The 21,171-nt window shown below is 41.1% G+C and overlaps 2 protein-coding genes and 1 long non-coding RNA gene across 6 annotated transcripts; 2 read left to right on the top strand and 1 right to left on the bottom strand.

The window, feature by feature from the left end:
- The first annotated feature begins 354 nt into the window (after nucleotides 1-354).
- On the top strand, nucleotides 355-3,233 carry LOC108942724 (homeobox protein Nkx-2.5-like). Its single transcript, XM_018766194.2, has 2 exons — nucleotides 355-1,433; nucleotides 2,188-3,233. The coding sequence occupies exons 1-2, from the start codon at nucleotides 1,121-1,123 to the stop codon at nucleotides 2,808-2,810; spliced, it is 936 nt and encodes a 311-aa protein (XP_018621710.2). The 5' UTR covers nucleotides 355-1,120; the 3' UTR covers nucleotides 2,811-3,233.
- A 2,046-nt stretch (nucleotides 3,234-5,279) lies between these two features.
- On the bottom strand, nucleotides 5,280-11,534 carry LOC108942738 (uncharacterized). 4 transcript variants are annotated; one of them, XR_001966731.1, is made up of 4 exons: nucleotides 11,015-11,534; nucleotides 7,737-7,798; nucleotides 6,809-7,010; nucleotides 5,280-5,617 (listed from the first exon to the last, which is right to left on the bottom strand). It is a non-coding gene; the product is annotated as an uncharacterized LOC108942738 (long non-coding RNA). The 4 variants fall into 4 exon arrangements; XR_001966732.1 differs by having other exon boundaries at nucleotides 6,913-7,010; XR_001966734.1 differs by lacking the exon at nucleotides 7,737-7,798.
- A 1,492-nt stretch (nucleotides 11,535-13,026) lies between these two features.
- On the top strand, nucleotides 13,027-16,353 carry nkx3.3 (NK3 homeobox 3). Its single transcript, XM_018766096.2, has 2 exons — nucleotides 13,027-13,764; nucleotides 14,567-16,353. Exons 1-2 carry the CDS (start codon nucleotides 13,440-13,442, stop codon nucleotides 15,040-15,042), a joined length of 801 nt encoding a protein of 266 aa, XP_018621612.1. The 5' UTR covers nucleotides 13,027-13,439; the 3' UTR covers nucleotides 15,043-16,353.
- Nucleotides 16,354-21,171: the final 4,818 nt, after the last annotated feature.

Genomic DNA, 21,171 nt, shown 5'->3' with positions numbered 1-21,171 from the left:
AGCTGCAATGTAAACTGGAATGATTTAAATAGCGGTTTCTGTTTCAGAAAATTCCATTTGTGGGTTTTAAAAGGTTTTTCTTTGATGGATGAAGCGGTTCCACTAAACCGATGGATTTTCCGTGTCAGTCACTCCTCAATCAACCGTGATTTACGGCGCGTGTGACCATGGTCTTCCTAATCAGACATGAAATTACAATACTTCGTTTAAAATACTATCAAATAACGAAATATTTGTTTCTATAATCACGTTTTTTTAATCAGCCGAGAAAAAGTCCAAATCTTTTGAAAGAAAAGTCCAGTTACACATTTCTCAATTTAATGATCATACAGTTTGTGTTTGTAAGGTGTGATACTCTCTTGCGTTGGAATTACACGGCATTTTAATGATGACGCTATAAAACACTAACATAAATTCATGACACAGTGTTGCTGAGGTCAGTCAGTCAGATCATCGGTTGCGAGCACGGCACAAATTTTTATGTTCAAGAATCCATTAAAAAACCATTTATTGATAGAAGTGTTTTACTAACTTGATATTTCAATCTTAATTGTTTTAATATTTGCAAGACATTGAAGTACACAGTGGAATCAGCAGTGGTAAATCAGCGCTGACAGAGTTTATAAGCCTGGCAGCTCCCCTCCGAGCTGATTTAATTCCCTCGGAGTCAGTTCGGCTCTGCCTGTTTTGCAGATCTCATCTTGTCTGCTATCTTTCTGGCTTCGCTGAATTTCGATTTGAGAAATTCTGTCTTTGTGTCTCTTGGTGCTCTGCAGATAATAATGTTGTTCTCCCATTCCGCACCCCCCACCCCTGTCCAGCCCAGCGCAATGACGTCGCTGAGCACGAGAGGCGCTGCGCAGCCTCCAGCAAGAGCAGCCAACAGCTGGATGCATTCGCCGTCACACATGTCGACCAGCCCTCCTCTTCATGCATGGACTAACAAGCGGCCCTCGCTTTCTCTTCGCATTTTTTGTTGCTCTTGCTGGATGATTAGAAGCGTTATGTTTGTTTACATCCCACTGCCCGTCTAAACAAACAATCAGGTGAGAGGGTTCGATGTTGCGCGGCTCCTCCGCAGCACGGGAAGTTTCCTTGATGTGACCGAAAGGAGCCGAGGATGCTTCTGTGTCCAGCGACATCGACACCGTTTTCTGTCAAAGACATCCTGAACCTGGAGCAGCAGTCGGGAGCCCTGCAGCTCGAGGGCAGCCACACGCGCCTCCCGCTGGAGCTGAAGCACCACCAGCAGGAGCAGCAACAGCAGAGTTTCGGGGAGACCACTTCGTGTGCGTTCGACCCTGGGCAGGGAGAGGAGAACATGTCCTACATGAGCACAGCACCTTGCCGGGACGACGCTCTGTCTCTGGACATGTGTGCCCACACCCCCGATCCTAGTATGTCGGAGGCCGGAGTGGAAAGTCGGGACATCAGTGAGTAATACAGGCTGCATCTAAATGTGGAAAAAAACGAGCATATGCGCGCATTTCTTTTGCTTTATTATGCGTTCCACTATTTTGTTTACTTGTGTGAACTTGTATAAAACGTTTTTGCGTTAAAAAATAATGCCCTAAACAAAAAGCATTTGAAATAAAACAAAGTAAGTTCAGCAAAAAAAAAAAAAAAAACAAAAAAAAAACACACACTTAAAGAAACTTAATGAATTTACAACGGTCATTTAGCGACGTGATGTTTTACTCGAAAGCAATAATACCACTTATGCATGTTAGAAAAAACAGCCTGCAGTTCCTATAAAAAAAAAAAGGGAAATAAAGGAATACTTTCTATGGCATATACACATAAAATTACAGTTGTGCGAAAAATACAGTTTTACATTTGTTAAAGTGTGATCTTTTTTTTTTTTTTTTGTCCGTGTGAAAACTGCGTCTGTGTAGGTTGATTTCCTGAATGTATGGACATTCACTCGGGAAACATTTCACACATCATCATCATGATTCATGTTCTTAGTTATTTATTATTATAGTAGTTATTATTCTGTTCTTGGTTATTATTATTAGTTATATTCTAAATATTCGAATCTTCTGAACTATAACTAAGAACATAATATTAAATTCAGCGTTTGTTTTAATCGTCCCGCACATTCTGACGCTGGAACAAAACGCCGTTCTTCTGTGCGGGATCTCCTTGTGCACATTTTAAGTGTATTCTCTTTCGGTGGCCTGGCAGAGAGGTCGCGGCAGTGTGAGGAAGCGGGAAACTCGGACTCGGAGAGAGCTCAGAGGCCGCGGAGCAGAAGGAAGCCGCGGGTGCTCTTCTCGCAGGCACAGGTGTTCGAGCTGGAGCGGCGCTTCAAGCAGCAGAGGTACCTGTCCGCGCCCGAGAGGGAGCACCTGGCCACGAGCCTCAAACTCACTTCCACGCAGGTGAAGATATGGTTCCAGAACCGAAGATACAAATGCAAACGGCAGCGACAGGACAAAACGTTGGAGATGGCAGGACATCAGCACCCGCCGCCGCCCAGGAGGGTGGCTGTGCCGGTTTTGGTTCGAGACGGCAAGCCCTGCTTGGGTGGATCGCAGAACTACAGCTCACACTACAGTGTGGGGTCGAGTGCCTACGGCTACAACGGCTACCCGCCGTACACCTACAGCAGCCCGCCCTATAACAACGGCTACAGCTGCACTTACTCGAGTCTTCCAGCTCTGCCTCCTACCACCGCCGCAAACGCCTTCATGAACATGAACCTGGGAAACATTGCTAACCTGGCTGGGTCCCCGCAGAGTCCCGCACACCAAGGGACTCCGGTGTCCTCCTGTCAAGGAACACTGCAGGGCATTCGGGCTTGGTAGCCTGGGGCTCTCCCTTTGACACCCTCTTCATGTTCAGGTGTCAACAGTTCATTTCTACTTCATTTTAGAACCACTGCAGTATTTCTAAAACAGACTGAGGTTTTAAGGCGGGACTGTGAATTAGTTTAAAAGAGTAATTAAAATTCAGCCAGGTGGACCTGTTCCTTTCAGTAACATTCAGGGTCAGCATACACATGTTGTTCTGGTGAGTATGAAAATGAAAATGAAGTATACCGCAGGATTACTTCCCAGCAAAAAGTATTACAATAAAAACTGTTGTCTGTGATATGGATGAAGAAATACGAAATTGCAATATTTATTTAATACTGTATAGGCCTAACAACTTTATAAGTAATCGGTATAGAAACTATTCATAATTGTGATGGGAACAAAATGGATTATATACGCACAGAACATTTTATATATATATGTATATAGGATATTAGGTAGTCCTTAGGGCTTAAAACACACACACACACACACACACACACACACACACACTGAACCTACTAATCCAGATCAGTTTTACGCTAAATCCTCTACAATCCAAAGAGCAGTAACACGTCGCTCTTCTGTATATTGGGGAAAAAAAAAAACTCAGAAAACTGTCAGTACTCGATTTTGCGCTTTGGAAGTGGGGTCCTCGCTGAAATAATGAGATATTTTGATATTTGTGAACACACACGCCCCGAAATCACAATGTTTGAAAGTCATAAGAAGATTAAATGTGTTATACGATTCACGCGTTTCTGAAACAAAATTAGTATTAACGGAACCACAAGTTAAAAGGACTTTCGGCGCTTGTCTGTGCGGCGCGGCGCATCTTTGTCCGCATATGCCGATTTTATTCAGAAATGTCTGGGTGAGACAGAGAGGGCAAGCCGCACTCACTCGTAATAACTGTCCAAGTGCTGTGAAAGAAGGAAGTTATTCTACATCGGGCAGCTTTGACAACGCCATTGAGCATCTTAAAGGCCCTGCTGAAATAGGCAGCTAGGGTTGGGTTACGGGCTCTGCATAATAGTCGTTATTGGAGTCATGAACAAAAGGTGTGTGGTAGGAAGCTTGGGTCCTCATCAAAAACAAAAGATCCCAAGAGCTGCAAGATTGACGTCCTAAAATATTCTTAAATGAGGCAGGAGCGGGGGCATTATCCTAACAAGCTGGCTGCGTTACTTCGATGGGAGGAAATCATGTGTTGTTTTGTTCCCTGCTTTTTGTTCGCAGAGAAAGGGGTGCTGATTGGGGGGTGGGGAGAGCGCTCTTCAGGCTCCTCCATAGCCGGGATACATGGAGGTACAGCGGGGGACTGGTGCTTGAAAGCGGGGTCATTATTGCTACAAGTTTAGCCATTTGTGTCCTTAGAATAGACTGGCCTGCTCTGTGACACAAGGGAAGGAAAATGAATCGGCGCGTAACCAAAAAGAGCGCACAGCATAGCGTGCAAAATAAGCGTCACGTCTCTGTTTACTGTTTCTAAAAACTCTTTAAAAATGTAGCTTCTGAAGCATTAAAGGCAAATCTGTAAGGATTTCCTTCCGCGATTCGCCCCCTTCGCGTGTAATCTGTTTTCATAAAGAAAGGCAGCGCTGGACTGGTTAACAGCGTTAAAGGATCATTCTTAACCATTCAACAGAATCTGCTGTATAAAATGTCTTTTTTAAAAGAAACCCCTCCAAAAGTACAAATTGAAAACATCACAAAATAACGCGTCGTCTACGTTTTATGATTATATCGCCTGCTTCACATTTTATGATAGCCTACATATTTATTTGTAGAAAATATGATACAAGCATTATTTAAATATTACAGACTAATTATTATAGCAATATTTTATGGCTTCATTAAACAATAATCCTCTTTAGGAAATACTTAAAATCTAAGAAAAATGTTGACAAACAGCGGAAGTGTGCTGCTTTGATTTTTGATTAAGGGCGGATTGAATATGCAATCAATGTGTGTGAACTGGCTGCCACAGGACAGCACACACCTACACACAGATACAGGGTAGATCAACTCGATATATGAGTCTAGGCCAGGAAAAGATAGGAAGCAGATAATGGAGCAGGAATGGAACAGAAAGACATTAAACAGACACCAAGACACAGCCTTGGACCCAGTGACATCCCTGTGCTCTAACATTTACAGCATCCAACGTTCTTTCGTTGTCATAGCTTATGCACAATGATAAATAATGCGATTATTAAACAAAGTTATAATATAAGTGCTTTTGTGCTCCATTCTTGAAAATCGCATTAAGTCCATATACACAAACACGGCTCTGCTAACATCAAGCAATGTGCATCAATTATTTCTGTTCTACATTTTAAATGAAAAAAATACATCAACTTGAACTAGAGCGAACAAAGATTTTATTTCTTCAAGCTATGGTAAAAAAACAAAGCCAAAATGCAACTTTGAGATAAATATCTGTTCAATAGGTAAAACGGAAAGTACGTGTAATGCGGTAACTTGAGAGATGTGGAAAAAATAAGGGCCCAACCGTCCATGTGAAAATCTCTTTCCTTGCCTCTAGCAACCATCCTTGATTTCTTAAAGTACACTGAATACTTATGGCTTCAGTGATCCACTATACAGGTATATGGATTGAAATACTTAATAATATTTATTAGAATGTAAACAAAAAACAAAGGCATTGTCGGGGATTAGGCGATCCCTTGCCGTGCTGCAGATGCCGGTTGGCCATACCCGGTGTGAAGACAAGAGGAGCAAACACTGAAGAGTGTAAAGAGAACTGGCGACAGTGGCGATGTCTGAGGATGCAGGGCCGGCTCAGGGTGTGTGGGCTGTGGAAAACAGGGAGATCCTATCTATTACAGAGGCACTAACTCACCCAATATCCCCAAAGTGCTTAAATGTTATCAACAACAAGCAGCAGGAAGCAAACAGGAGAAATAAAGAATAAATTTATATCGAACGCTGCATCCAAGAATTGTAAATTATCTGTTCATGAACTAAGGAATTATCACCCTATGACTAACAGTCCAAAATGTTTTATATTATTTGATCAAAATAGATATTAGTTCTAATGGAACTGCTGGTATGTCCGTTCGCATACATTGGTGCTTGTATATTTAATAATTATCATTAGTATTTTATTTATAGGAGGGCGCGGTGGCGCAGTGAGTTGGACTGGGTCCTGGTCTCTGGTGGGTCTGGGGTTCGAGTCCTGCTTGGGGTGCCTTGCGACAGACTGGCGTCCTGTCTTGGGTGTGTCCCCTCCCCCTCCGGCCTTATGCCCTGTGTTGCCGGGTAGGCTCCGGTTCCCTGTGACCCTGTATGGGACAGGTGGTTCTGAAAGTGTGTGTGTGTGTGTGTGTGTATTTTATTTATATAGTTACTCCAGGAATGTGCGTTGCATGTACTGTTGGAGATATAGTACACACACACACACACACACACACACACTATCTGGGGCTGCTTGTCCCAGGTGGGGTCGCCGCGAGCCGGGGTCGCCGCGAGCCGGAGCCCCAGCGGTGCGGGGCGCAGGGGACACACCCAGGGTGGGACGCCAGTTCGTCTCAGGGCACCCCAAGCGGGAGTCGAGCCCCAGACCCACCAGGGAGCAGGGCCCAGCCAAGCCTGCTGCACCACCGCGTCCCCCCTAGAAATATGGTACATATATAACAAAATATTGTTTTAGAAAGGGAAACAAAACGACGTAATCTTCCTCTCCTTGCACCATAGCCGAACAAACAGAGTTAAATATATGCATCTAAAAGAAAAACAATTTTCACAAGTCAAGATGAAAGCAGTCTGGGCTTTTCGCTCCTCACTGACTTTCAGTAACAGGGTTTTAATCTCAGACATCAAGCCAAACTATTAGTCCAAGTGCTGGGCATGTTTGTGCATGTCCATTAGGGCTGCCGAGGCGATACATTTACTTATGAAAACTGCGAAAACATCGCTGTTTTGGCTTGTTAATATTGATCATCCTAGATTACTGATTTCTGAACAATGTGACATTGACATCGTACCTCTTTCTCCTAGTTGCTCGCAATAAATTATCCATTTCTTGCATGTTCCCCTCGTAGTACACTGGCAGAGCAGTTTGGGGGTGGGGACGAACAGACACACACACCTTGACACATGCCGCATTTGATCTGCGCTTCTTCTCACGGGTGAGTCTGTAGGGTTCACGGGCGGCATAAGGAGCCGCAGACCTGCTGGCGCTACATCCTTGTAACAGAGAAGGCGAAAACCTTAGCCATCTTAGCCACGGGCCTGTTTTTTCATTATGATTAACATTTATTTAGCTCCCACCTTTGTCCAAGTGACTTACAACATTAGCCCATCAGTTCTGCAATATTTATGCAAGATCGTATCCTGCTCTTACTACTGAGGACAAGCACCTCGAGCAGGTTCTGGTGCAGAAGTGGGATTCAAACCAGGAATCACATTACAGTTATTTATTTTTTTCCCCAAAGCGACTTTTAACGAACTCCATGTAGTGTTCTTAGCCCACACCCCTAAGGTGACTTACACTGCTAGATACGCTACTTACAATGGGTCACTCATCCATACACCAATGGAACACACTCTCTCTGTCACTCACACACACTACAGGTGAAACTGAACAGGATATCTTCGGACTGTGGGAGGAAACCCACGCAAACATGGAGAACATGCAAACTCCACACAGACTGAGCGGGGAGTGAGCCCACATCCTCTCATGCCACCCAGGCGCTGTGAGACAGCAACGCTACTTGCTGTGCCACCGTGCCACCCCATATTACAAAGCTAGAGCTCTGACCACTGCACCACCTGCTGCCTTGGGCCAATTGATCAGCCTAATCCCTGCCTTAGGGTACTGGAAAATTTAATAGTGAGATACTAAGGGGGCACTGTATGTTATATGTTTGCTTTTGTATGACACAGATATAAATAAGAAAACTGAACTCTCACTTGATAATAATAGCGGTCTCCAGTTGTTCAGTTCAGAAGTATATAAGTCGCAGCATGATTATCTAAAGAAAGGAAATGGTGCAATCGATACGCATTTGGACAACAGAAGACATCAACTACATTGTTACTTAGATGACAAAAAATTCTGAAGTTCTGTATAACCCTTGAATAATGCATTTATGCAGAATTACTGGTGTAAAATTCCCAAATGATCAAAGAGGCAAAAATTCTAAGCTGTTTAAGGAGGTGAAGTGTTATCTAAATGAATAAATATAATATCTGACTATTCACTGACAACATATGCATATTCAGTTAAGCAAAAAGAGCTATTTGTCACATATCTTCTGTAAATACTGTATGTATATACACATGTACTCAATAGCTAAAGCAGCAAGCTTCAAGTTACAAATCTGTGTCCTTAACCACCATTATTTGCGCATGTAAACATACATAATTCTAAGTAGCCTTCTTATAAAGGTTCTATCTCTTCCATGTTACAAGTTTTGTTGTGTATTTAAAATGATGCAAAACAATTCTGACATCCTATTTGTAGATATATTAGGAGTTTACATTGACATTTTCATTGTTGATATTTTGTGAAGAAACAAAATATGTACAGCTGCTGTTTTATTTGGGAATTTGATGCTTCTTCAGTACTTTCTTCAGCAGATACAGGGGCGGAAAGTAAATTGTACACAGAAAATGATACTGAACCACTTACTATGGGATGATGTACTTTCTTAATTGCAAGCCAGTATTTCTCAGTTTAGCTCTCTGGTAAGTTTTCTACTCAAGTAAAAAACTGATACGATTTATTAAATAGGGGTGGATTTTGGTTGACTGGAATACTTTGACTTAAAAACATTCCACAATATTAAGTGTCTGGTTAGTATCAGCGGTATAACAGCAGTCAGACGCTGCAGTCCACTTGCTGTTTACATGCTTTGTGCTGGACCGTTGCAGAACTCTCTACAGATTACTAATACTGAGTGTGTTGAAAATAAAATTAGATACAAATATTTTTAAAGTTTGCTAGTAAACTATGATCCTGGAGTGATCTATGGATTTCAGACATTTGAAAACACAATGAAATTTATTTTTTTTCTGAGATTTTCTACAAAATGTTTGGAATCAAACTGATATGCTCTGTGACCATAGGTTTAACTATATCACATACAACTACACCGGCATTTCATTAAAAAAAGATTTGAGTTACAAACATTACTGGTTATTTTCTAAAATTTCTGTCTATGGTGGAACAAAAGCCATGTGCACTTCCACATCCATCCTTTATCTGGCAGTAAAATACACCTGCAAAAAGAGGAAACAGAATAACGCTCTAGAATATTGTCAATCAACTTACTTCTACAGTGTTTACAGCTTGTATCTGGAGTTCCTGACTCTAAGTGATCAATGACAGGATGACAGATGCACATGTTTATAAAATTAATCAGTTAGCATTCAATGTTCAATAGGGGTTTGTGAATTTTTTTGGTCATTTAAAATTATTTCTAATTTAATGTAGCTTTAAGTTTAACAATTAGGAATGTTAAAATGAAAAATGTTACAAAGCATTTCAGTTTTCCAAGATTTTACAAATCTTGCAAATAAATCAAACAAAGATCTTGTAAATAAATTGTGGCACCAGAAAATGCTTCAGCAAAAATTACCAACCTGTATAAATGGCTAAAAAAATCAATGTAGTGTAAGTATACATACATAGCATTGTAGCTGTATGCCATTTTAGAGAAATACATCAGGTAAATGTATTAATCTAAATGCAAATACTATAGAAAGCTGAAAGCGGTCTGAAGCAGTAATCTGAAATGAATTTCTATTTTAATTAATTAAAACTAATAAGAAAAAAAAAGAAATCAAACCGTTTCACTGTGGGGTGTACAATAACTTGCACATTGTTTCCAAGTCTCAGGACAACCAAGACCTTGCATTGCACAAGTGGTTATTGATTATGGATGGATTGAAAAGTATTGCAACCCTAATTTAGGCAAGAAGTTGTGGAGAATGCGTTACAGTGAGTGGCTGAGGGGATTTAAGAATATTTTTATTTATTATATCTTTTTCTGAGGTTTTTACAGAACTTAGTCCATATGCATATGCATAATTTAATAAGCATTATTAAAGTTTCACTAACTGCAAGTAGTTGTAAAAGTCACTTTGGAATTATAAGCGAATTGCGATACAGAGTCACAATCGCAATTGTGTTTGAAAGTTGAGGGCCCAGTGTACATATTTACAGTAACAGACATTGTCCAACTGTCAATTTCCAAGGTAATTTGCACATCTTAAAAATGATTTTCAAATTTTATAAAAATTGGGAAAGCCAAAGACACATTTTTTATATTTTCTATCATAGGAGCAACAAAAATGATGAAAGTATGAGGAAATCTCGCCATCTAGTTGTGCAAACATGGAAAGCTTTAAGAAAGGTAGAGAATACACGCACGCACTGAGACCCGGCAAAAGACGTAGAGGACAATACTAATTTCTGTTGTACGCGCTACTGAGATTAATCTTACATTTATTCATTTAGCTGACGCTTTTCTCCAGAGCGACTTACTATGGTAAGGTTACAATTATTTACACAGCTGGGTAGCTTTACTGGAGCAATTGAGGGTAAGCACCTGGCTCAAGGGGTATTACAGCTGGAGGTGATGCTCGAACCTGCGACCTTTGGGTTCAAAGACAGGCGCTCTAACCACTACGCTACCAGCTGCTCCGTTTAAAAAAACATTCAATTCTGAAAATAAAGAAGAGTAACTTAACGACTTAAAGTTAATTACTATAAAAGCAGACCTTTACACTCTTACTAAAATAAAAGGCTTTGTTGCTGCTGTTGAAAATCCCGAGTATTTCCACGACGTGGCGCTAAATACTCAGTGTTTCCAGTGACCGATCGTTTATGGTTTTCAAAAAAGTCAATAGAATACCGTCTGAATTCAGATCACCCAAATTTTAGTTAATTTTAGCAAAATTCTGGAGAAACGTATAAACATTTTAATAGGAAATTTTATGTATTTACACAAAGTGCTCCTCTTAATGCAGAACAAACGCAAATATATCGTCAGTTTTGCCGACGGTCCACTAAACCCAATAAAATAATAATGTACTTTACAAGCAGCTGTGAAACGTACCACAAATTGTTATGATTCAGAAATACAGTTTAGACAGAAGTTTACAATACACTTAGAATGAAAACACTTGGTTTCGGTTTTAAGGCGTTTCTTGCCAAATAGTGCGTTTTCAACTTTTTTTCTTACCTTCTTACCCTGTTACGTACGCCGTTGACAACGCATTTTTAAAACAAACTTTCCCCACTTTATGATTCTTAAAATGAACTCGGTTCCCAAATAGACGCGCTATAAGACCCAGTGAATAGTGATGATGGGTAGAGATTCTGGGCGTTTCCCTGGGTCGCGCTCCCGTGTGCGCGCCCGTGTGAAGGAGCGGAGCCCGCAGGTTGCCCGTACGGTGCCCGCATGGCCCTGGGCACAGTCTGAAAGCCAAGCCAAGAGACTGAAATAGGGGAAACCCTGCACTTAGTCTGTTTATTCACACACACATATTTGCCCGCATACATGCTTATTAAATTTTAGAACATTTAGAACCGAACCTTACTCCTGAAATAATGTCTTACAACATATTATTTACGTTTTAATTTTTTTTTCCGTGTTTTTAGACGGCCCATTCTTCATTAAGGCAGCAATCTTTGTTCCTCAACGATTTTCAGCTGAACTGTCATTAATAAATACAGAAAAAGTAATGGCTGTGAATTTTGCAATAAAGTAGCCTAATGATTTCATAAAGTTTTTACTTTTTCAGTCTTTAAAACATTGAAATTCCGATTTCATGTTTACAAGATACATTAGTCACAGCCTCCCATTCAGTTTAGAACCATGATGTGATTATTGATATGATATGATTATTCTAATTATAATTAATTTGAGTTGATCATATTTCTAATTCTCTGTCAGGTATTACGAGATCCCAAGGGCGACATTTAATAGGTTAGTATAAATTATTAATAAAAATTGTATTTAGGTTCCAAAGCTAGACTTTAACGTGTCACCTGAGGAATAGGAGCCAGAACAGGCACCAGCTAAAAAGCTGTTAAAAACAAGAAATAACCTAAAGCTTCTGAAAGACGCCTTCAGTACCAAGGTTGTAATTTTAAAAAGTGTATATCTGGATAAAATAACAGCAGATGGGAAAATGACAGTTTGTTATCCTGAAAAACTTGAGATGAGTTGAGATAGAGACTGTAGCAAGGCGCTTCATACCGTGAAGCTTCTCGATTCGTGGTCTGTTGTACTGCGCCGTTAAGATGCTTCTTCTGAACTGATACAGTAAAAAAACCTTGTTGTGTAAATGGACAACTATTGCAGTCATTGATTTAATATCGAAAGTCTTATTGGAGAAAAACGTCCGACAAATGAAGGTTAGCAAAAGTAACAGTTAAAATGATTTTAATTATTTGTTGACATAATGCAATTTTGAGATGTACGTCGCTTTGGAGAAAAGCGTCTGCTAAATGAATAAATGTAAATGTAAATGAAATGTAAATGAAAATGTTGTAAATGAAAAGAATCTGCTTCGGTATTTTCAACGATCGATAATCGCGTAAATCTTTAAAATCAGTCTACATTATGTAATGGCACATATACTTGCATTTATTTTATGCCCAGAAATATGTGATTCTTTCGTACCCTTGCATCTTTCATCCCTTTTTGTTTTCTCAGCCATATAGCCCTTGAGATGTTGCGCTCCATTGATTTTCAATTTCTCGGCGAATCCTGCATTGCGCGCACCGCTGCAGCGCGGCGAAACCGGGAAGACGCCGTTACAATATTACAATATAAGATCTTTTACATTATATGCCATAAACGTACGTACATGAGGCTTACGTGTAACTTATCAATTCAGTCAGTAAAGCACATTCACAAGGCTCAAAAGATATGAGTATGAAACAGTATGCTTGTTATCACACGTAAGCAATCGTAAAAGGCATATAAAATAAAGTAAACAACAGCAAACAATGCATTTAAAGCAGAACTTAGATATCGTCCAGTTCCCTTAGGACCTTTGATTTCAGGCAGCACTCTCCTCAGGTAGATGTTGTTCAAAACCCACAACTGTCGGATACACCTAATGCCGCAGGTCCGATATTAAGGTAGACTGAAAATCTGAGATTCCTGTTTTTGGATATTAGAAAGCGCCTCCTCTCCAACGCTGCTTACTACTGTGGTGTAATGTCCCGCATTATTTTACGTGTACATATTGCATCTACAGCAGGGTGGGCGCCGCATTCACTTTGGCGCGCTGGAAACGAGGCGTGAGCGCTGCGAAGGCCGCAAGAGCAGGCGAGCGTCGCGGGGGTTCCATCGACGAAGGTTGCAGGAGGGCGGAGCCTCGAAGAGCGGATCACCAGTGAGCTCAGCGTTCCCGTGTTAGCAGAACCACTGACACTTTTTGACAAATTTGCTGTTGATTGGGCTCGGAAGAGATTCGCCACAATGAATTTACACAAAGAAAGAGAAGAAAGTGCGCAAACTTCCCCAATGATCGGCTGATCGGCTTTTGCGTGAGCGGACATTTTGGATGAGTGCGCGCGGCTTTGGTGTGCTGTTTCCAGCGCAGGTCTGCGGTGTAACACATTTAGAAACGGGAGTGCATCAAGTGCCTTAAATGGCGCGAAGTGGTAGTTCATTTTCCATCGATCACATACTAACCCGAGGACGGGACTCTGGGATGACCGCTCCTGTCACCCGGGAATCAGCACATGTCTACGCACTGGAGGGGGGAGCCGGGTCTAGGAGAGAGGTTTACCCCGGTGTCTCCGCTGTGGATAGCGGTGAACAGCACAAAAGGGCTCCATGTGAGCAGAACCAGAGCTCCGAGGGCAGCAGGGTGGTATCGGGACTGTGCCAGCGACAAGGCGGTGTGTCTGAGGAATACTCGTGCAGCGACGAGTCAACAGGAGAGGATCCCGAGTACGAGGACTTGCGCAAAGGTACAGGACCATTCAGCGCACGTTCCGATACCGATACACAGTTGGTATTGATGACAGAAAAGTTTTTGTTATGATAAATCCGCCTTAATCATCAACGTGCAACTCAAATAACAGAAATGTCTCGCTTTTTCTAAGCATAGTAAGTAGCAGGTGGGGGGCAGCTGGTGGTGTAATGGGTATCGCTACGGGACCCAAAGATTGCAGGTTCGAGTCTCACCTCCTTGAGCAACAAGGTATTCACCCAAAATTGCTCCAGTAAAGTTCTCCAGTTGTACAAATTTGTGAATCATTATAAGTCGCTTTGGAGAAAAGCTTCAGATAAATGAATAAGTGTGAATGTGTATCAAGAAGAAATATTGTAAACCAGTTTTTCTTCTTAAGTTGATGCATTTATATGATTATTTTCTACATCTGGACGTTCAGGTGAACGCAGTAAATGACCAAAGATCCTTATAGATTTTGCCTAAAATATTAGTAATTTTTCGGGTTCATAATTTTCTTCATAAACATGAACATTACTTTATAAAGTTTTTTTTTTTTTCCATTAAACCAATCTGTCAAATGTTTTTTTGGGATTTATGTAAGAGATGAGAACGAATGTATGGACTTGTTTCACGAGCCGTTAGTGCTACCATTTTTCTTTGAAGTTGAAATTTATGACGCCATAAAAATGTAAGCGTTCAGGGTGGTCGAACCTGTTAGCATGTTCTGCTAAAACCTGCGGTATTTGACATGTAGGTTAGGTCTGTCACGCTTCCAGTATGTACTATAACCTCGAGGTCTCTCTCCGTTCTGGACGCAGTTGAGCGCAGACGGTTACCGGACTCGGGCCCGGAGAAGGCGGACGACAGCAGGCCGGAGGAGCAGCCGAGATCCGCCAAAAAGCGCTCCCGAGCGGCCTTCACTCACGCGCAGGTCTACGAGCTGGAGAGGCGCTTCAACTTGCAGCGGTACCTGTCCGGTCCCGAGCGGGCAGACCTGGCCGGAGCCCTAAAGCTGACAGAGACCCAGGTGAAGATCTGGTTCCAGAACAGGAGATACAAAACTAAACGGCGACAGATGGCGGCCGAGCTGGCAGCCAGTTCCCCCCCAGTCGTAGCCAAGAAAGTGGCAGTGAAGGTGCTGGTGAGGAACGACCAGAGGCAGTACGGACCCGAGGAGCTGAGCGCCTCATCGTCCGGCGCTTCCCTGTTCCGGGCCTATCAGTACTATTACCCGTACGTGTACTGCTTACAGCCCTGGATTTCAGACACTGCGCTTTGTGCAGGGATGCGCTGAAGGAGCGGGTTGAGTGACACAGGAAGACGAGCACAGCAACTCTAACTCTGCGAGCGCGTACACACCACCTACAGCGTGCGCGCGAGCGCTTCCTCATAAACACGCCAGTCACCGTGGGCTCTTCGCGCTGCGCAGCGTCACACATATGTGTCATTCATTGTATCATGCCGAGGTAACAAGTGTTCCCTGTTTCCCCAGCGGCGTGATCATTCTTCATTCACCACAAACCATAAATTAACAGACTGTTGTTTTTATTATGAACAGTGTGTACAAATAATACGTAAAGATACACATTAGTAACTATGCACATGAATTTTTTGAGTGCAAGTGTTCCTAACAAAATAGATACGTGCAACAAATCGTTTACACAAAGGCTTTTATGCTTCTTTTTAAGTGAACATTTTCCGAGAATTGCATCATTCAAAATTAACGATAGTCACATATTATTAAGTAACCTCATGCAGCAGTTATGCTTGGGCTTCTTGAGTACTTTATCCAGACACCAAAAGTAGTATAAACAAAATGAAAAACAGCCCAGCACCAAGTATCGACTATTCTGCAGGGCAAATATGGCAACGCTCACATGGTACTGTATTACGAAAAAATGGTCCAATTGCGTTTTGAATTTGTGTTTCTGAACAGCTACTTGTATTTTTTAATACGCGGAATATAACGTGCAATGGACCCTTACAGGGAGAATAAATGTATTACTTTTTCATCGATCCCTTAGTTATACCGAGTTTGCGTTCCTGAAATGACCCCGTCATAATATTTTTAGGAAAATGATAAAGAAGTTGCATTTTTATTTTTACATGTTTTAAATACTGCTGCAGTTTTTATATGTTTAAACTTGAGATATTCTGTAAAACACTGGTGTACACAGACGCACAAACACAGAGGAAGAGGGTCATGGTTAGGTCTTTGAGATTTTTATTGACCAGATACAGATTGAGATTAATGGCGTTACTAGTCATGGTTTTGAATACTAACGAGATAATACTACATATGAACGTGTTTAACGATTATATGATAATATAATGTTCAAGTTGAGTTCTTCAAAGTGCTCATTGAATTGCGAACTAATATGGCTTCTTCAAAAACGTCAATACCGATGACAGCTCACTTTTCAGTTAAAATTAAAAGTATATTGCCACTTGTCCAACTCCCTTTCAAGTTTTTGTTCTGTGTCTGATTTTTCTAATTCTGGGAATTTGTATTTATATGTGAGCTGCTTGTGATAGTTTGAATAAAATAAAAACGAAGGCTTGTACTGCCTTTTTTCTGGTCATAGATTTGTAGTGCAAAAACTAATAAAACAAACAACGGCAAACTGTTTCATATTCCTTGTTCATGCATTAATAGATCGAGCTGAGACAGCTGTTATTCCTCCTTTATGTCTGTTCAACCTGTTATTACTAATAATAGGTTAAATAGCAGTTTATAGAGTGAGACTACATAATCGCTATAAGCAAATACATTTGTACTGTATATATTTGTTCTTGCATTAAAATATATTTTAGAAGCGTTCCATAATTTTTGCAGTGAAATCACAGGATCTTCATCGTGGTTTCTGTGAATATTTCATCTGTATGACAGTCTCAAACATGCTGAGATGTTTTTGTCAGATGAAATTTGTGAATGGATAGACCCTATCATAGGGTTACAGCTATTATATTATTAAACCAAAATTTATAGAAATTTATAGACGTTATTTATCGTGGTGTGCGTGACATTATCAGTTCATTGATTTATGATTTCATTAGAAACAATCGCAGCTGTCTTCGTCTGGACGTTTTAAATCCTTAGAGAAATATTCGTTTTTATAGAAAGCTTAGCTTAGTTAAAATAGTGTAATAAAGTTTTAAAAAATTGAAGAAAAGCTGCATTTTCATGTGACATTGCAAGGGACTAGGGGGAGCGCGGTGGGTTTTACCGGGTCCTGCTTTCCGGTGGGTCTGGGGTTCGAGTCCCGCTTGGGGTACCTTGCGACGGACTGGCCTCTTGTCCGGGGTGTGTCTCCTCCTGGGTGTGTCCCCTCCCCCTCCAGCCTTACACCCTGTGCTGCCGGCTTAGGCTCCGGCTCCCGGCGACCCCGTATCGGACAAGCGGCTTCAGACAGTGTGTGTGTGTTTCGGTGGACTGTCAATTACTTTACACTCTACAAATAAAAGCCTTGAAATATTTACCTGCAGTTTACTTACTTTTCTGTTTCAATTGAGTTACAAAAAATAAAGTTTTATTTTAAAAGTATTCATGGAATCATGCATTCTACGCCGATACAGTGTTTAAAATATTAATGAGCTTGTCGTCTTATATACTTTTATGTTAATGAGACACTTCCGGTTATACAAAAATGGATAGGCACTAATTAAAAAAACTGTTTCGATGATAGCCTAAAACTAGTGGAAAGTGACAAAGAAGCAACAATAAAAAATAAAAACACTGAATTATATACTATACACTCTATATAATATATACTGTATGTATACCTGTATATAGAGCTAATTTTAATTAACACAGACCTATGAAATATATATTAAGAGAGTTGAAATAATGAATAAGAAATCATTTAAAATTTTTGTCACTACTGTAATATCAGCACGACTTTTAATAATAAGAAATTAGGGAGATCTGAAAAGAATAATTCGACTGAAGCTGTTTGTCGGTGCCACCGTGTAATAACGAATAGGGCTTTATCGTCGACCCAAAGCTACACTATGCACAATATTCTGCGTGAGAAAATACACCAACTCCCTTACCATATATAATAAACTATATAATCACTTCCACTTTCCTGCTTGACCTGTCCATATAGTCATTTAGTAACATGTTTCATACATTTATCCATGTATGAATGGTGGTGACTTGGATGAAGTAGAAGTCGGTGCTGTGCACATTCGGCATAGCTGTTCGAAACTATTCCGATCACACACTGCAAATTTAAAATATTGCGAAATTATGCTTCTTTATGATTGCTTGTTACATTTAATTTTTTTATCTCGTTGCGATCAGACTATATAAACGCAGCAAGGACTTACTACTTTTACTTTTCTATTGTCAAACGTAAAAAAATGATCTAAAAAGCAGTGAATACCTAAATGAAAAAAAGTTATTTGCATATTTGTGATAAAATTAAACACAATATTACACACACACACACACACACACATTTTCAGAACCGCTTGTCCCCATACGGGGTCACGGGGAACCGGAGCCTAACCCGGCAACTCAGGGCGCAAGGCTGGAGGGGGAGGGGACACACCCAGGACGGGACGCCAGTCCGTCGCAAGGCACCCCAAGCGGGACTCGAACCCCAGACCCACCGGAGAGCAGGACTGTGGTCCAACCCACTGCGCCACCGCACCCCCTAAACACAATATTAAATACACGTAAATAACGAAAAATGCAAATCGAAGGCTTAGTGTCTTATGCATTACAATATAAAATCAAATTGGTATTAAGTTAGATACAATTACATTGGCTAGGAAAAAGACTCAAATTACGTACATCAAATACTGCTTCCTAGACATTTCATTTGTAGGCCTATTGCCTATAAGAGAGATATAAAGTACTTTACAAATAATACATAGTGTACTAGGATGGGTAGGCGTGGACGTGCAAAAAAGGACATGCATCTACAGTACAACCGTCACTTGTTTGAGTTGCATGTAAGATGCATGTGTTTTATTTATGATTTAAATGCTAAGGCTCTAACCTCTCAAGAAACCAAAACATTGAGTGTGATTTAATTAGTGATGCAAGTAAAAATTAGAAATAGCCTTTTGGGAACACTGGGAATTTAGTTGTCATAACTGAGATGATTTATGGTCTTCAGCAGCAAAATTAGGGTATTATAAACCTCACTGCATGGAAAACAGCATTTTTTGCAGCATGAAGTCACAAATTATGTATCACTGTGTGTCACATTCCTTTGATTGACCTTGATTTAACTACATACTTCATAGAATGTTTGAATTCAGTGGCATAAAACATATTTAAGACATTCTACAGTCTAGAGGTCTGCTGCTTTATACACTTGAAAATGTATTAATGCAATTCAAGTGTCTTAAGGATACTTTTGAATACTCCGCTTTTTAAAATTTCTGTCACTAAACACTGGGCTTTAAAAATCATTCATTTGAAAAAACTTCAGTAGAATGCCATAGTTGCTAGTGTATTTCTGTGTTGGGGGGCAGGCTGTAATGGCACTAGCCCACAAGTTGTGTCTTGCGGGACCTTATTATACTGGCTGTAATAGTTGTTTCAGGTTCTTAAAGTCCAAAGTTTCACTCAGTTATGAGCTCATTTTCTGTACATTGTTGAAAGTTATAAGTGAAAGAATATTGACTTCAGTATAGAATTTTAAAATACTTGTACTTATATTTCAATTCAATTCAATTTATTTTTATAGAGCTCTTTTCTCACGCAGTGACACAGAGTCAAGTCAAGTCAAGTCAAGTCAAGTCAAGTGGCTTTACTGTCATTTCAACCATATACAGCTGGTACAGTATGAAGTGAAACAAAACAATGTTCCTCCAGGACCATGGTGCTACATAAAACACAGAGCTACCTACACAGGATTACATAAAGTGCACATGTGCAAGATGTGTGCAAACAGCAGAAATCAGTAATTAACAAAGCAATAAACAGTAAAAAACAGAAGAGATTATTTATTCACTTAGCAGATGCCTTTCTCCAAAGTGACTTACAATGGCTCCTATGTAGTGTTACCAGCCCATCTTATTCACCAAGGTGACTTACACTACTTACAATGGGTCACTCATCCATATATCAGTGTAACACACTCTCTCTGTCACTCACACATTATGGGGGACCTGAACAGTATGTCTTTGGACTGTGGGAGGAAACCCACACAGACACAGGGAGAACATGCAAACTCCACACAGACTGAGCAGGGATCGAACCCATGTTCTCTCATACCACCCAGGTGCTGTGAGACAGCAGCGCTACTCGCTGTGCCACCGTGATGCCAATATAATAATAAATACTTAATATATATACAAAATACTAATTAGCAGCAAAAAATACAGTTGGTAGTTGGTCAGGACAGTATCGTGGAATGGTATTCAGTTGAGTATGGGTGTGTGTGTATGTGTGTGTGTGTGGTTTGGTGTCAGACCAGTCTCTGGGTATTTTGGAGTCTCATGGCTTGGGGGGAGAAACTGTTGCACATTCTGGCCGTGAGGGCCTGAATGTTTTGGTACCTTTTGCCAGATGGCAGGAGGGTGAAGAGTTTATGTGAGGGGTGTGTGGGGTCATCCACAATGCTGGTGGCTTTGTGGATGCAGCATGTGGTGTAAATGTCTGTGATGGAGGGAAGAGAGACGCTGATGATCTTCTCAGCTGTCCTCACTATTCCCTGCAGGGTCTTGCGATTCAAAACGGTGCAATTTCCAAGCCAGACAGTGATGCAGCTGCTCAGGATGCTCTCGATAGTCCCTACATAGAATGTGGTTAGGATGGGGGGTGGGAGATGGGCTTTCCTCAACTTTAGCAGAAAGTAGAGACTCTGCTGGGCTTTCTTAGGTATGGAGGTAGTGTTGAGGGACCAGGTGAGGTTCTCTGCCAGGTAAACACCAAAGAATTTGGTGCTCTTGAAAATCAGACAATGACAGAGCGCTTGAACACTGGCATAAGGCAAAGAAACTAATACATCAGCCAAAGAAGCAAAAAAGGCAGTTGACTACAGAACTAGCGTAATACATTATCAATGTTTTTATAAAGCTATAAGTATGCCTACTGGCCACGAAGGAAAGGAACAAAAAACACCCAACTGAAAGTCAAACACACTGGCTGAAGCCGCTAGTCTCAAGCAGGGTTGTGGTGAGCCAGAGTCTAACCCGGCAACACAGGGCACAAGACTGGAGGGGACACACCCAGAATGGGATACCAGTCAGACCTGCCAGAGAGCAGGACCCTACCAAACCCACTGCACCACTGTGCCACCACACCCTGCTAACTGAAAGATGAGAAAGGAAAAAACCTCTGGGTCCAAGTGCCAGTGAACACACACACACACACACACACACACACACACACACTTGTCCCCTACAGGGTCACAGGGAGCCAGAGCCTACCCGGCGACAGAGGGCGTAAGGCCAGAGGGGG

This window comes from Scleropages formosus, chromosome 8 (assembly GCF_900964775.1).
Source record: "Scleropages formosus chromosome 8, fSclFor1.1, whole genome shotgun sequence".
Taxonomy (NCBI): Eukaryota; Metazoa; Chordata; class Actinopteri; order Osteoglossiformes; family Osteoglossidae; genus Scleropages; species Scleropages formosus.
This window is presented reverse-complemented; position numbering and strand designations above follow the sequence as displayed.

Bases quoted from the DNA above. Each gene is read 5' to 3' on its own strand.
- LOC108942724 (XM_018766194.2), top strand. From the start codon at position 1,121: ATGCTTCTGTGTCCAGCGACATCGACACCGTTTTCTGTCAAAGACATC. The intron at 1,434-2,187 runs GTGAGTAATACA...GTGGCCTGGCAG, and splicing joins AGTGGAAAGTCGGGACATCA to AGAGGTCGCGGCAGTGTGAG.
- nkx3.3 (XM_018766096.2), top strand. From the start codon at position 13,440: ATGGCGCGAAGTGGTAGTTCATTTTCCATCGATCACATACTAACCCGA. The intron at 13,765-14,566 runs GTACAGGACCAT...TTCTGGACGCAG, and splicing joins GTACGAGGACTTGCGCAAAG to TTGAGCGCAGACGGTTACCG.